Genomic DNA, 16,896 nt, shown 5'->3' with positions numbered 1-16,896 from the left:
CGGGGGTTGTCCCTCAGCCCGGCCTTCACCCTCTTCAATCTGGGACCCCTTCGGGGGATGTCCGACTGCCAGTTTAGGCCCAATCCTTGCGGGATCGGGCCTAAATCGGCAGTCGGACATCCCTCTCGCAACCCAGGACCGCTGGCTCCTAACTTCTCACCTGCCTGCCTGCCTGATCGCTCCTAACCATTTTGCCTGCCAGCCTGCTCTCCCCCCCCCCCCCCCCCCGCCAGTCTTCTTGCCCCCAGTTGCCCCCCCCTTGCCGGCCTGATCGCCCCCAACTGCCCTCCCCTCCTGGCCTGATCGCCCCTAACCGCCTCTGCCTCGGCCCCACCACCATGGCTTTGTTTGGAAGGGCGTCCAGAGGGTCTCCTGGTCTAATTAGCATATTACCCTTTTATTAGTATAGATAGATGAGATGAAGCTGCTCACAGCCAAGGTTGGGTTATTGAGTCGTTTCTAGTCTTTGCTCTCATTTTCATCCCAGCAGGCCTCATTCTCAGACAGGATGGGGGTGTGCCATGCATTAACCCCTGTGCAGGAAACTCTGGTGTCTGCTGATGGCTGCTGCTCTGTAAAAGCATTGGCTTATATAGACTGGATATTAGTATGTCCTCTTTTAAAATTTATTCTTCCACATTCTACCATTAACTTATATCTCTTTAAACCATGGGTTCTCAAGCTTGAGCATGCATCAGGATTAGTTGGAGGTTTAGTTAAAACACAGGTCACTGGACCCTGCCCTCAGAATCTGTTTTAGTAGGTCTAGGGTGGGGCCATGAATTTGCATTTCTGCCACATTTACAGGTAATATTGAGGCAGCTTGGTCCAGGGATCACAGCTTGAGGAGCATTGCTTTTGATCATAAATGCTCTTTTGCTTTCAAGAGCAGTGTACAGGAAACATAAAAATACTTGGTGCTATATTTTTAAAGAAATGTTTTATAATTTTCCCTGGGGGTGCAGGAAGAAGGCAAGTAGCATTTAGGGACTATTTAACATGCCATTTTTATTGTATTCTAATGATAATACATGAAAAATAAATTGAATGCCTTTTAATGAGATTTCTACATGTATCATTGTGGCAAATTTGAGTTTTTGACTTCTAGACTCTTGGGTCACTTAAACACTAAATATTGGGTTGTATATCATATACCTTGTGTTATCTCCATATAGAGGATTTCCACCTGCGGCATCATTGTGTTTGTTGGATGTGGTCCAGTGGCTTTTAGCCAATTGTGGGAGGCCCCAGACAGAATGTCGACACAAATCCATAGAACTGTTTTATAAATTTGTTCCTTTATTGCCAGGTATGATGATCTTTATGTCCTATAAATGTTGGGTTTTGCTTTACCAGTAGTTTAGAGTTGTGTACTTATTTAAAATGTATTCTTTACACTATTTAGATGAATATTACAAATAATATGTTTCTAATAAACATAACATTAAGTATGTTTAGTAATCATTACAAATCACTTGTGTGACAAATGATAAATTATGCGTGTACATTTCTCAAAGTTTTAGAGAAGGAAAGAAAAAATGCTATTTTGATGTTAGTCGAATGGTACAGAGGAAGTACATTTAGAATCTCCAGCATCTTTTTTTATTCAACTACATTTTTGCTTTTCTATCCCATTTAAAAGAAATAAAGAAAATTGGATTATCATTGCAGTTGTTAACATGATATCAATTAAGATTTAAAAATAGTATTAATGTTAATGAAATAATGTAGTTGTTTTATTTCAGTATGTAATTAATAAGAAACTGATAGTCTCCTAAGTCTGAATGATCTCAGACATTGTGATATTAAAGGAAAGAAGTGAACCTGTGGCTTTCAGTAATGAATGTACTACACCAGTAAACTGTACTTAAACACTTAAGATAATTACTGACAGTGCACTACGAATCATAATAGAGAGGCAGTTGTTTTTAGAAAGTGGGGTGGAGTATTACTTTGGGGCTTTTTCTTCATGGTGAAGAGATAAAAATTCACGTAATTCTGAAGCTTAGAAGGATTCTATGTTTTTTTATTATGAAATATAACATTATATATTACATTTTATATACTGTATATTATAATTGTATTCATACTATATATTATATGTGGCATACATATAATATACATACTATAATTTTACTATACATACTATAATTTTATTTATATTGTAGAAATGTATCTTTATATTTTAAATTTAGAGAATGTTTATTATTTCATATTTGCTCACAGCTTTTAGTTAAAGTTTGTTTTATATGTTAAATTATTCTTATACCAAATCTAAAACGGCAGTGAAGGGTGAATGGGTAGAGGGGTGGGCATGTGTTCATTATTTTTAAAGGAAACTGAGGCCCAGATATTACATAGGTAGAACTACTCGCTGGCAAACCCTACTTCATATTTGGGTGTCTGGCTCTCTCTCGCCCACATGATATCTAGTGATGCCAGCTTGACTGATCCCAGACATTTCTTTTGCTGTTCTGCTCAATTTCCTCTAATAGGGACTGCATATATTTTCAATGAAACAAATGAGCTCTACCTCTTAGAATTGTGTTTGTTAAACTAAGGATGCGAAGTATGTGAACCTAGCCCTGCTACCAAAATACAGTTTTTATAAAATTAATAAACATTCCTTGACTTGCCTCCAATGTCTCCTCCCATGGTGCATATGCCTCTCTCTCCTCCATCTTTTCCACGATTGGTTTTTAATGGACAGCGTTAGACATCTCTTTAGATCAGAGGTCCTGTGTCCTGAGGCCCAGCACCATGAGGGGGTGCTGGACACATCAACACCCAGATCAGGGAACGTAGTAACAGGTGCAGGTATGTTCCTGTGAGCTGTGTCAGGAACCTCTGAATGCTGAGACTCAGTGAATGGGAGCCTGTTACACTGAAAGCCAGCGTGACAGACAACCACTGTCGTGAGGAGGATGGTGAAAAGGAAGCCGGCGTGACAGACAACCACTGTTGTGAGGAGGATGGTGAAAAAGGGAAGAGAGCTGGGAAGGTTCCAAATGTGCTTTCCTGTTTTTCTCAGCTTGTCTCTCTTTTCTCATGTTCTCTTGTCTTCTTTCTCTTCTGTTTTTGTGTGTCCTTTATTTCTATACTTTTTTTATCACTTTCAGCTAGCACTGAATGTAAAATTTAAATATCTCATTTTCACTCATTATTATAGTTTTATTTTCTGTCTTTTCTTAGTGAAAATAATAGAACGGTTTAATACTTCTTTCTAAAGCAAAACCTGAAAACATGATATTAATCTTTTACTTTTACAACTTGTGGTAGGTAGTTTTTGACACAAAAGAAAAACTGTTTCTTCTGAATACAACAGAATTACATTACTGTTTTGGATTCTTCACGAACGTCTTTAGACTGAAAATGATTTGACCTTTCAGAGCCTCTCATATCAGAGAATACAAAATATAATTTTATTTTTTTTCTTTAATTTAGAAATGATTAATACTTAAAAGAAAAATATCTTTTAGCAAGCAAGTCATTTGTCTCTTATTTAACAAACAATACTTACTGTATGGAAGACTCCATTCTAAGCACTTTAAAAAGTATTAACTACTTTAATTCAGTTAATCTTTGAAATAACCTCAGAGGTAGATAGTGTTACGATTCTCATTTAAGGTTAAGTAAACTCAGACATGTGAGGCCAGGTCTCTAAAGCTGAGAGGTAGCACAACCAAGACAGGAATATAAGAATCACAGTGTTTTTGTGTGCCCATTCCTTAAATTATTCTATTAAAAAGGAATAATAATATTAAAGAAAAAGGGCAAAAGAAAGGGCACGAAGTTTAAAGCTATTAAAATGGCGTCCAACTATTTTTATAATGTTTAAAGAAACAGGAAAGAATGGCTTTTGGTGGAAATGCTTTTGGCAGTAATTATAGTGAAACAGGTTGTGAGTGCTATAGTAAAAAAAAAGATTACCTGGATCATTGTGAAATTTTGCTGTTCTGATAGATAGTTTATGTGGGATTTTAATGGAAAGCTATACTTGAAATACTGTGTAGTGCCAGGCTTGTTCTGTTCTGATTACATTTCTTAACTTGAAAGACTTATTTTCCTTTTTTTTAAATTATTATTGGGGGATGCTATTTCTAATTAGGAACAGTGATTGGATGAAATAATTTTAATTATGTGATAGTTATTTACATGTGTGTTTAATTTTGTTTCTTTTTTCAGGCAACACAACTCCTTCTTTATGGCTGAAAGACGTTATCAAGAGAAAAGACGCTTCCTTTCTCATCAACACATTTGAGGGGGGAGGAGGGGGCTGCGATGGGCAGTCAGGCATCCTGGCTCAGCCCACCCTCTGCCACGTGCAAGGGCCGTTCAGCCTGAGAGCCGCCCTGCAGTGGATGGACATGCTGCTGGCGGCGCTGGAGTGCTACAACACCTTCATCGAAGAGAGAACCTTGGAGGCATCCGAGGTCCTGGGTAGGTGGACTTACCCCTGAGTTAGTGTTGTTCAGTTCTGCCGGGAGTCTTTCTGGGAAAGGATCAGTGGGGTTTTTGATTCGACAGTTTGCTGCTGTCACAAAATAATAACAATGGTGATAACATAGCATTTATTTAGTACTGTGCAAAGAACTTTACCTGCATTCTTACTTAATCTCACAATGAGGGTGTGAGTATAGATGCCACAACTGAGGCTACAGAAACCTGTTCTTTTTGCCCTGTCCATAGGTTCTTGACCCTTTTATAAAAATAACCTTTTGGGGTTTTTGTTTCCAGATTGTACATTAAAAGATTTCTTCCTGATCTGAGACTTTAAGATCGTGTTCCTGTTTCTGTATAATGCGTCTTTGCTTTTCTTATCTTATATTCTGCAAGCGTTTCTATTGTTTGCCGAAAGGCAGAGTGTTGGGCAGGAGAAGGTGGGCAGGCTCCATCCTTTAGTGACTTCATAGGACCTGTCAGGGCAGGAGAGGGCTGTGGGAGGTACATCTCTCCAAGGACAGAGCACTTGGAGCTGACTATTGGCTGTAGGCGTGTTCTCTGCTTCTTGGTTCTCTGAGCAGCATATGTTAGTCTTCGGAGATTTCACTTAAATCCTCTCAAGAGAACCTCAGACTTGCTACTCAGAACATGTTCTGTTATTTAAATGATTTTTAATTTAGGTGGAGAATTACTCGTGGTGGTGGTGGTGGTGGCTGACTAAGGGAACTACCATTTTCTAATTTTGTCAGAGGTGAAGTTCATATTTGGGAATTTGGGAGAGAAGAACCAGGTTATTTTCCTTCGTAGGATGGTAGAACCAGGCAGAGTGGGGAGTGTTTAATGGACGTGTATGCACACATGCGAGGGTTCAAGAAAACAGATTTATACCATTCTGGGGAAGTCTGATTCTTTAGCATGGGATTCTGTGTGATTCTTGCACGAGATTCTCAAAGTGATAGGTTAAAAAGTTGTGAAACTTTAAAAATAGTAAAAGTAGCTGTGCAGATGCCAATAGTACCTTAAATATATTGTTTTAAGAGCTCTCATATATCCTCATTTTGAAAGTTTGAGCAAGGAAAAAAGGCATAAAAATATGCAAAACCTCTTTTCTAATCACATTTCCTAATGATAAACATTATAACAGTTTAGTGTTTACTTTTCTAAACTTTTAATATATATTTTTAAAATTTTCATTTTTTAGTTAATGGATGATTATACATGCTTTACTGTAATTTGTTTTTTTTTTTTTTTTTTTTTTTTTTTTGTTTTTTTTTAAATATATTTTATTGATTTTTTACAGAGAGGAAGGGAGAGAGATAGAGAGTCAGAAACATCGATGAGAGAGAAACATCGATTAGCTGCCTCCTGCACATCTCCTACTGGGGATGTGCCCGCAACCCAGGTACATGCCCTTGACCGGAATCGAACCTGGGACCCTTGAGTCCGCAGGCCGACGCTCTATCCACTGAGCCAAACCGGTTTCGGCTGTAATTTGTTTTTTTAAAAAGAAACTTAACAGTGTACTCAATGGAACCTAAATACGATAGGAGTTTTATAATCAACATCATCAGCTTTAAAATACAGTTTCTTTACTGGAAATTTTGCAGAATCCCTGTCTTATTATTACTCCTCCATTCTCCTTACATTTTTTAATCTTAAAGTATTATGCTTTTATGCTTATATTTTTATGTATAATTCTACCTATGTCTTTGAAACAAAGGGTGTGTTTATATAAAGGTTTCTTCTGTGTTATCATTACATTGGTTATTAGGGCACATTACACTCATTACCACCACAACATAATCATAATAAACATTTTTATAATTATTATATATAAAAAGTAAGATTGTATGGTTATAATATTTTTTGTTCGTTTAGATTTTAGTACTAAAACAACTTGTTCACAATAAACAAGTGCCATTTTTGAATAATTCTAAAATAGACTTTGTTCCCACATTTAACATATCTGTGGTTGGGATGTGTCATAACTCATAGTCTGTGTAGTCAAGAATAGTTGGTATTTGAGAATGTAATTCTTAATGTATTTTCTCTCACTTCTTTGAATATATAGTGACCTGTCATCAAAATGATTTTTTAATGATTTGACAGTATAATTTATTTTCCTTAAATTTAATGAAAACAAGAATTGGACACCATTAGACTTATAAAAGGATTTGTTATTCAGTCATTACCTTTACTTATTTTTTCAACACATGTATCACTATTTTAAATTGTCTTTTTGGGACTTCAAAGGTCTACAGTTAATTTGAGAAGAGGAGAAAAGTGTATCTTTCTTCCTCCCTCCCTCCCTCCCTCCCTCTCCCCCCCACCCTCCCTCCCTTCCTTCCTTCCTTCCTTCCTCCCTTCCTTTTTTTTATTCTCACCCAAGGTTATTTTTTCCATTGATTTTTAGAGAGAGTGACAGGGAGGGGGAGAGACAGAGAGAGAAACATCGATGTGAGAGCGACATTGGTTGCCTCCTGCATGTGCCCCGACTAGCGCTGGGGATCGAGCCTGCAACCGAGGTTCATGCCTTTCACTGGAATCGAACCTGAGACCCTTCAGTCCACGGGCCGACGCTCTAACCACTGAGCAACCGGCTAGGACTGTGTTTCTTTTGTTATGCAGGAGAAAGGCAACTGTGAAAGGGGTGGAGATGAGTATTTTCAGATAGATGAGTTTTGTGGAAAAGTTCATTTGGTTGATATGAAATTGATTTTATGATATACTTGTTTGAAGATGACTGCCATAATTGGTCTCTCTGTCAACCCTTTGAAGGACATTTAGGTTGTTTCTATTTTCTATTATTAAGAACAGTGCTAAAATGAACATCCCTATAAACATATCTTGCAACTATTTCAGTAGAATGAAATTTCAGTGCTGGATCAAATCGTATGAGTCTCTCAACATTTAACAGAAATTGGCATACACACTTTTTTAAAGCTTTTGGTATGATTTGCCAAATTGCCCTTTAAAAAGATCATATTAATTTATACTCCCACAGCTAGTGTTTGAAAAGCAAGACCTAATCTTCAGTAGATGTGTTCTTACTCTGAGTTTAAAGTTGAATTTCTGTTTGGGTGGTCTTAATTCTGAAATTCTGAAATGAGAAGAAATAGTGCCATTTTATTCAACTTTTTTGAACGTCTTCTTTTACATTTGAATTTTGACTCATCGTGACTATATTTAAAGAAGAGGTTTCACATTAATCTCATTGGAGTTAGAGAAAACAAATGTTGATATTTTAATGCAATTTTTTCTAGGTACTGAAACACAGTCTTCACTTTGGAAAGCGGTGACGTTCTTTTTAGAAAGCATTGCTATGCATGATACCATGGCAGCTACAAAGAGCTTTGGCCCTGGGATAACAGATAACAGACTCAGCCCACAAGAGGAAGAAAGATATAATTACAGCAAATGCACAATTGTCGTTCGGATTATGGAATTTACCACAACACTGCTCAGACTCTACCCAGAAGGCTGGAAGGTAGGGCCACTCCTGCTGCTCTATTTGAGGACAATGCTTGGCACTGGAAAAATACGTATAAAGTGCCTATTAGAAGTGGTTTGGGCTGTCTTAGAACTTTTCATTGCTGTAGGAGTTACCTATTTTTGAGAATAATAAAACTGCACGTACTTCAGATGCTCATTGTGTGAATAAAATACAAAAGTTTTTCTGAATTTTTATTAGATACTAGGGGCCCGGTGCATGAAATTTGTGCACGGTAGGGTCCCTAGGCCTGGCTGGTGATTAGGGCCCATTGGGGCCTTCCTTCCCCTGGCTGCCGGCTGCCGGCTGCTGGCTGGGGCCTTCCTTTGTTCCACTCCTCCTTCTGGTAGTCAGCGCACATCATAGCGAGCTGTCGAACTTATAAGGGGACAATTTGCACATTAGCCTTTTATTATATAGGACTGCATTTTCATACTACAATCAAATGTCTACCTTAGGAAACATGAATTAGCAAATATTTATAAGTGTATCTGTCAGGCTTATTATATAAACAAATTCCAGTCAATTCATCTAATTAATATATACTAAGTGCCTACTGTATGCCAGGTTCTGTCCTGCGGATACAGCATTGACCTGACCCAGGGGCTGGGAAACTATGGGCCCTAGGCCAGATACCACCTGCTACCTGCTCTTGTAAAGAAGGCTTTAACCCTGGCCAGGTAGCTCAATTGATTAGAGCATCATCCAATATGCCAAGGTTGCGAGTTCAGTCCCTGGTCAGGGCACATACGGGAAGTACCAATGAATGCATGAATAAGTGGAACAAAAATTGATTTCTCTCTCTCTCTCTCTCCCTCTCTCTCTCTCCCCTCCCCCCTCTCTCTCTCTCTCTCTCTCTCAAGTCAAATGAAAATTTTTTACAAAGAAGGTTTTATTGGAACACATCCAGGTTCATTTGTTCACATATTGTTCATGGCGGCTTTCCCACTAGAATAGTATTTAAGTAGCTGCAGCAGAGACTGTATGGGCCATAAAGCTAAACACATTTATTGTTCAACGCTTTATAGACAAAGTTTGCTAACCCTTGTCCTATCCAGGCAAAATTTCCCAACTTCATGGACCTTACACTATAGTGAAAATCTAATTCTGACTAATAGATGTGTTCTTATTCAAATCTGTCTTTTACAGCTTCTTGAAAAGTATTTATGTAACACAAACCTTATGGAACTCTTGGTGAAAACCTTATGTGAGCCCTCGAGCATAGGTTTCAATATCAGTGATGTCCACATTATGAATCACCTTCCTGATGTTTGTGTGAACCTGATGAAAGCACTGAAGAAGTCTCCATACAAAGACATTCTAGAGAGGAACCTCAAGGAAAAAATAACAGCACAGAGGTGGGCATTCGGGTCATGCTCAGGGTCAGGGGTTTGGAGTTTAAGGTTGCACGTGCTGGGGAGCCGTGTGGGCATTCGGGTCATGCTCAGGGTCAGGGTTGTGGAGGACTTCATCAATGGGGTGTTGGGTGCAGAGGATCGCATCAGTTGTTTGAAAATCATCTGTTTAGCAAATGCCTTCCTTGCCCCTTGAACGCAAGCCTTGCATGTGGCTTAGCCTTTGCTGATTTCCGTGGCTGGCTTAGTGCACGGGCCCCTGGGTTTGTGTTAGCCATGTTTGTTTTCCAGGGCTGCGTAAGCTATTTGAGTGCTGGGTATTTAGTTAGTAATACATTCATAACAGAATGCACACATTTTTCAGTATATCCTCATAATTTAATGAGATCGGCACTCACGCCGTTTTCTTTTTGCTTTTCTCCTGTGGCCAGCTTTGAGGAGCTCTGTGGCATTGACCTGTATGGCCCTGATGCTTACGTGGACAGGGCCAAGTTGTCTTCTTTCGTGTCAGCTTGTAAACATCTTCATCGAGCTGGGGTTTTGCATGATGTATTGCCATCTCAGGTAACCACATTTTGTTTTTACATGTTTCGTAGCTTCAATGAGCTAACTAGTCGATTTATTTATATTCTTTTTTGAACATCCTTTATGGGTGCTGAAATGGGAATTATAGAAATACTTGCTTCTAGACATGTAGGTGTTACCAGGAATATAAATATAAAAGTAAATATAAACATTAATCAATGTCAAATGAAAATAGAACAAAGTCTATTTGAGTACTTCCAGCCGCCTTCTGAAGAACTTTGGGGACTAACTCAGCCGTGGGCAAACTACGGCCCTCGGGCCGGATCTGGCCCGTTTGAAATGAATAAAACTAAAAAAAAAAAAGACCGTACCCTTTTATGTAATGATGTTTACTTTGAATTTATATTAGTTCACACAAACACTCCATCCATGCTTTTGTTCCGGCCCTCCGGTCCAGTTTAAGAACCCATTGTGGCCCTCGAGTCAAAAAGTTTGCCCACCCCTGGACTAACTGCTACTGTGCCTTGGTGGCTGGGCAGCGGCAGTGAAAAACAGCGTAGAAAGCAGTTGAGTGAAACATTTCCTCACAGTTGGAAGGCAGTTGTCAGTGTTAGCTAACGTGGAATTTTTAATTAACAAAAGGTGTGAAATTGTGTGTTTTTAATACTTTATTGTTGATTTTATTTTAGTCTATAGATCAGCATCATTATATTGGCACAAAGCTTCTTTCCCTGGTTTATAAAAGCATCGCTCCTGGACACGAACGACAGTGCCTCCCTTCACTTGACCCCAGTTGTAAGCGATTGGCCAGTGGACTTCTGGAGTTGGCCTTTGCTTTTGGAGGATTGGTAGGAAAAACAGCCACATGCTATGCTCTCCTAATAATGTGACTATGTAACTCACATGCATTGTGTCTTTAAAAACAGTAATTTATTGGATAAGTTCTTAGCTGCACAAGTACTTGAATTAATTTACATGAGCTGACTTTCTAGAAGGTTTCTGGTGTTTTTTTTTTAAATGAAAGAAATAGAACAGCATTCTTGCAAATTAAGGTTTTGTCTCTCGCTCTTTGTTCCCAGAAGGACTTTAGGCAGAGAACATTTTGTGAATATACAGTTGAACTGTGTTGGCACAGTGACCCCTCCTTCCCCTCTCCTTGGTAATTCTTCAAGGGGCTGACTCGGGAGAGCCCCCGAAGGATAACTGAGTCACCACAAAAATGTCTTCATTCTATTGAACCTGCAGGCTGGCCTCAGCCTCTGCTGCAGAGCAGACCTGCAGCCAGTTCTGGGCATCCACTCACTGCCTGTCTTTCTCCTGCAGTAGAAGCCTCTGCTCCTTTGTCTACTTCATGTAAACACATTACATGCTTTGTCTAAAAAGACTCCTTTACTAGACTCTCCTCTCAAAGCAACAGTAAGATGTGTAGAAATTTGGGAGAAACATGAGTCAGGGAAGATCTCTTTCCCAAATTGAAACTTAGAAATTGGAGACTCATTGAAATGTATCTAATTTAAATTTGAACCCTGGCCTTTAAATACCAGGCTCTTGTGCGATTTTCCACTTTCAAAGTTATTAGCTACCCAAGGAGTCTTTCTGTAACATTTAAGACGTGTGTTGCTGTTACCGCCCTTCCCTCATCTTCTCAGTGTGAGTGCCTGGTGAGGCTTCTCCTGGACACAGCAGAGCTGTCCATGCCGGCCTCAGGAGGGTCCCAGAGGAACATCGTCAGCTTCTACCACGGAGAGTATTTCTACAGCTTGTTCTCAGACACCGTCAACACTGAATTGTTGAAAAATCTAGATCTTGCCGTACTGGAGCTCATGAAATCATCTGTAGATAATCCCAAAATGGTAATGAGATTTTACTTTAAGTAAAGTTTATTTTCTTATATAATGTTTGTATTCCTGAAATATATTACTAAAACAAAACAAGATTTCTTCCTGGAAGGTTTAAATCTCTTGCCAATGCTTAACAACAAAACCAAAGGGAAAAAAACAACAGCACCTTAATGAATAGTTAATAATGGTTGTTGAAACATTGATTTTTGCCCCTAATCTCTCTAGGCCTAATTTTGTAAGGCACAGCTATGTAGATAATGACTTTTTGTCAGGCTTTGGCATTGGAGCTCATAAGCCTGTCCTGAGGCCAAGCCTGCCTTTGTTTCTCCTCCAGCCCCTCGCTGGTCCTGTTCGTTCCGGGATCATTTCCTGCACGTTCCTGCTGTAGCCCACATGTCCCCTCGCATTGAACCTTTGGAGATCAGTACTTCATATTCAGTTGACTCTAGTTTGCTAAACTTATAACATTTTAAAATTTAACCTGGTCTGCAGACAATCAGAAACTGTTCACCTGTAGAATGACCCTTTTAAGGGGAGAGTGTATAATTCCCTACTGAGTTAAGCTTTTATTCCAAACAGTGCTTATTATCTATTTTAGGGGAATATTTTGTGATAGATTGCACTAGGGATTTGTATTTTTTAAAGTTAGAAATAAAAATATTGTAGACTCAGAAGATATAACAATTTGAGCTTTTAAACTATTCAGACTTCTGTTGATGATGATGGATAAAAATCATATGCCTTTACCTCCACCTCAAATACTTCTAAAATGACAGGAACAGGGTTAAAAAAAAAAGTACAATGTTAAAGGACACAGAGGAAAGGAAAAAGGACAAGAGTGACAACACTTTGGAGGCTGGAAGGCAAAAGCACAAGTTGTCGTTAACAGACTTCGGAGTCCAAGAAAGCTGCAGTGTGACCGACCATAGCAGTGTGAAGATGGGCAGCCAGTTGTGCTGCAGAACTCAGAAAGGGGTCCGGTTCTGGTCTTTAGGGCTGAGGTGTTTCCCCCAGTTTGGCTTCCAGAATACAGTCTTCTAGGACTATGCTCTCAGGCAGGATATCAGAATATTTTAACAAGACTAAGAGAAAACAAAGCTGCTATATATACTCACTGCCCAGCCAGATCAGTTTCCAGTGACCATCCTGGCCAGTAAGCCCTGCCCACTGGATAGTGTTTCTGATCAGCCCCTTGACGTGTACCAACAGCAAAATAATACCAAGCCCGAGGAAGGGGATTCTAAAAGGGACAGGCAAGGAACAAGACACTTGAAGCAGAGACTATTCAGTGAGATGGAAATGTAAAAAGAAAAAAAAAAAGTCAGAAAGATGAGAGAAGATAGTGTATCCATGGAACAAGACTTGCTGCTGAAAAGAAACATCTGAGAACAAACGAAATTGGGGAGAATTAAGCATAAGCATCAGAAATTAAAAATAAAATGGGACTGGAAGATAAAATTCAGGGACTCTCACAAAGAGTAGAGGAAAAAAGACAAAACAAAACAGGAGAGAAAGATGAGGAAACTTGGGATCAAGTACAAGGTCTAGTAGCAGGGCCTCTGCCTCAGAGGGAAGACAGACTTGCACAGCTGAGGAGAATTTCCCAGAAATGAAGACCTTGAGTGTCCAGACGGAAGAAGGCCATTGAGTGTCCAGCACGGTGTGTGAGAACAGGTGTGTATTTCTGGAAGTTCAGCACCTGGGGTTTCACTGTTAGGAACGATCCCGACAAGCGACGATGGGAGAAAGCCTGATTACATTAAAAGGATCAGGAAATTGGGTTGCTTTTATCTCTGTAGCAGCAAAGTGGACGCTGGAAGACTGTGCCAAATTTCCCTCACAGTTCAGGAAAGAAGATTTCCAACATGGAGTTCTGAATCCGCCGGATGGTCAGTTATGTGTGAAGGTCAAGTGCACGTCTCAGGTGTGCCGTTTCTCAAAGGAAAGTATTTTCTGTGCACTTCTCTCAGGGGCTGCTGGAGAGGACTTCACTAAGCAAGGCAGTCAGCCAAGAAAGAGGATGATGCTGGATCAGGGAAGTTCACGGGCCTCGCAGAGGGTCTCCTAGTGAGACCCAGAGGGCAGTGGTCACCAGCATTTCCAGAGTGAGCGCTGGCTCCCCAGAGGTGGAACTGATGGACTTCTTGATACGTTTAACTATCTTGTGGAGATTAAATTGAGAGAATTTGATGACGAATAATGGTAGGCACATGGAAAACAGCAAAGAAAGTAAACAAGTATTAACTTCAGTGACATCAAAATGTGCAAGAAAGGAAAAGTATTGGTAGTATATGACTTGGATCATTTGTGAAAATGTTTACATTGTCATAATGATAGAAATAGTGGATATTTTTCCAGCCAAATAGAAAACACTGTTGAAAAGGTGATGGGAAAGGAAATGTGTGCATGCAATCCTGTGTGCATGTGTACTCATGTGCAGGAGTGTGGATGGGAGTGTACACATGCACGTGCACGTGTGGTGGTGATGGTGACAGAAGAAAGCTACTCCTCTGCCCATCGAGAATGCCCCTAACTAAGAAATAGGAAATAGCAGTGTGAACATGATTTCGTAAATGAGACACCGTATACTTTTATGGGAAAATTTATATGTTAAAGCCCTGTTCTCAAATTTGAAGAGTTGTGAAGTGAACAACTATTATAAAATTAACATCTTTATTTCCCCAGAATAGCTTTGAAATGAAAGTAAATTTTGTTGTACATGTCGGTCTTAATGTTAAGAATTTGTCTTCAATCACCACACAATTGTTTTAGGTGAGCACCGTTTTGAATGGGATGTTAGACCAGAGCTTCAGGGATCGGGCCAGTCAGAAAGACCAAGGACTGAAACTTGTGACTGTAATTCTGCAAAACTGGAAGAAGTGTGATTTGTGGTGGGCCAAAGACTCTGCTCCTGAAAGTAAAATGGCAGTGCTGACCTTGCTGGCAAAAATTCTGCAGGTATTTTGAGAGACCTTAAAAATACAGTTGTGTTCGTTGTTTTGGACTCCAGTTTGTATTTTTAAAAATGTGATGGAGGTTTGATAAATAAAAAGTGTTTTAACTGGACAATTGATAAATATCTTACTCATTACACTTCTATTATTTTACTTCATTATCATTTCTTATACTTTATGTTTTTAGTGTACCTTTCCATGCATTGTCTTATCAGATAGTTTTAAAGTATTTTAGAACAAGAATTGCTGACATATTATTGAAGCCCAGGAACAAATTTATAGGTCATTTCTGAAATTAAAACATTTAAAAACTGTGTTAAGGAAATTGGAGACATGATATAGTAATGTATCATGTTTTTATTTCCTCTCCTTTAGATTGATTCATCGGTGTCTTTTAATACAAGTCACAGTGCATTCCCTGAAGTCTTTACAACATACACTAGTATACTTGCTGATTCGAAGTTGGGTCTACATTTAAAGGTAAATAGTAAAGGGGGAAAAAGGGATATATGTAATACTTTCAACAATAAAAAATTTTAAAAGTAAGTAGTAAAAAGATGTTTTTTCAGATTACATTCTTCATTATTTTTCCATTTGTGCTTATTTATGTTTACTACGTTTTATAATGAAAAAATTTTAAACATTCAAAAGCCAGGAGGCTAGCACAGTAAGCCCCCATGTACTTATTATCCAACCTCATTAGCCATCTGTCTGTGGGCTGCTTGTTTCAACTGCAGTCACTCCTGCCCATCACCTTGAAGGAACCCCCTGGCGTCATGTTATCTGATCTCCAAAAAGATAAGTTTAACCAGAAAAAAATTACCATACTTAGAAGGATTAACATTTGTCTTTGCATATAGATGATTCAAATGGGCTTTTCTGAGAATTGCTGTATTAATTAATGAATGACAGAATTTATCGTTAATCATTTTTCTATTAATACATTGCGGATGGATCACGAGAATTCTTGTTTTTTGTTCTAAGGCTTGTGGCCAATCACGGGAATTCTTTAAAAAGATTTTAGCTTGTAAGAACATGTGATAAATAACTTCAAAATGCAATGGGTATTTAATTTTAAAGCATGCCTTTAACATTTATGTAAAATGTTTTTTGTATTTGTTCAATAGAAGCTTATCTGGCCACTGAGTAAGCTAGCAATAAAACTACTGGTCCGCAATGTGTTAAGTAATATAAAATATCTTGGTAATTTTTAGTGTCAAGAACATATTTTAATTTTAAAGTTCTTTAATAATTACATTTTACACTCTAATAAAATGTGGCCTTAATGAAAACCATCTTTTTTTTTTCCTTCTTGAAAATCAGTTTTGTTTTTTTTTACTGGATCATGAAGATTTCCTTGGAATATTCCCGTCTATGTGATTAATCAAGTTTCTCATTTCTCAGTAGGAGAGAGTCTGCGAACTTACCTTCATACAAGGGATGTAGGAAACACATCCTAGTTTCTTTGAAGCTTGGTATGAAGTTTGGAGTGAGTTCTGCAAGGAGTGAGTTCTGCAAGGAATATTTGTAAATTACCCCATAGGTTATTCAAGATGTTCGTTCCACTAAAAATTTATCTAGTATATTTTTAGGAGAAATGACATATAGAATCATCATACAATGTCCTTTTTATTTGCATGTATATAGCCCTGAGTTGGCTCACTTCCCTCTAGAGTAGAAGCCATGATACAGCATTGCGTTCAGATTGTTTTTTTCTGTAATCTAGAAGGTATTCTGAAGTCTTTTTTTGAATCTATATAACATTTTATTTGCAAACTCTTTAGAAGCAGTAATTTATTTATTCTGTAGAATCTGTAAGCCACGACTAGTGCAATTTCGTATCTGCATTGCTCCACAGGGTCAAGCTATAATTCTTCTTCCATTCTTCACCAATCTTACTGGAGGCAGTCTTGAGAACCTTAAGCATGTTCTTGAAAAGATCATCATTTCTAATTTCCCTATGAAGTCTGAAGAATTTGCCCCAGGAACTCTGCAGTACAATAATTATGTGGACTTCATGAAAAAGGTTAGTTTTTAGTAGCACCAAGTAAAATGAAAACATTAATTTTTATTTGTGTTTTTTTCTATTACATTTGTGATGAAGAAAAGTAAGAGAAATATTCAGAATTAGAAAAGTGTTCTAACTTTAAGAATCCAATTTAATTCATTTTGAAAGCTGGGTAACTGGAGGCAGATGCATATCTAAATCCTTTGGAATTCACTTTCTTCCCTCATTTTAAATTGTGAAATATTTTATGTGGCTTTTCCATTGAAAGGCAAAGTCTGAG

At 38.5% G+C, this 16,896-nt stretch overlaps 1 protein-coding gene across 1 annotated transcript in view; it reads left to right on the top strand.

Annotated features, from left to right (window-relative positions):
* The window catches only part of PRKDC (protein kinase, DNA-activated, catalytic polypeptide), a 187,828-nt gene that overhangs the window by 61,613 nt on the left and 109,319 nt on the right, over positions 1-16,896 (top strand). The window contains 10 exon segments of the mRNA XM_023751911.1: positions 1,176-1,309; positions 4,186-4,440; positions 7,707-7,930; positions 9,083-9,291; positions 9,720-9,852; positions 10,503-10,661; positions 11,463-11,666; positions 14,427-14,612; positions 14,984-15,088; positions 16,467-16,634. Coding sequence (XP_023607679.1) covers positions 1,176-1,309; positions 4,186-4,440; positions 7,707-7,930; positions 9,083-9,291; positions 9,720-9,852; positions 10,503-10,661; positions 11,463-11,666; positions 14,427-14,612; positions 14,984-15,088; positions 16,467-16,634 — 1,777 coding nt within the window.

Source organism: Myotis lucifugus, unplaced genomic scaffold (genome assembly GCF_000147115.1).
Source record: "Myotis lucifugus unplaced genomic scaffold, Myoluc2.0 scaffold_27, whole genome shotgun sequence".
Lineage (NCBI taxonomy): Eukaryota > Metazoa > Chordata > Mammalia > Chiroptera > Vespertilionidae > Myotis > Myotis lucifugus.
This window is presented reverse-complemented; position numbering and strand designations above follow the sequence as displayed.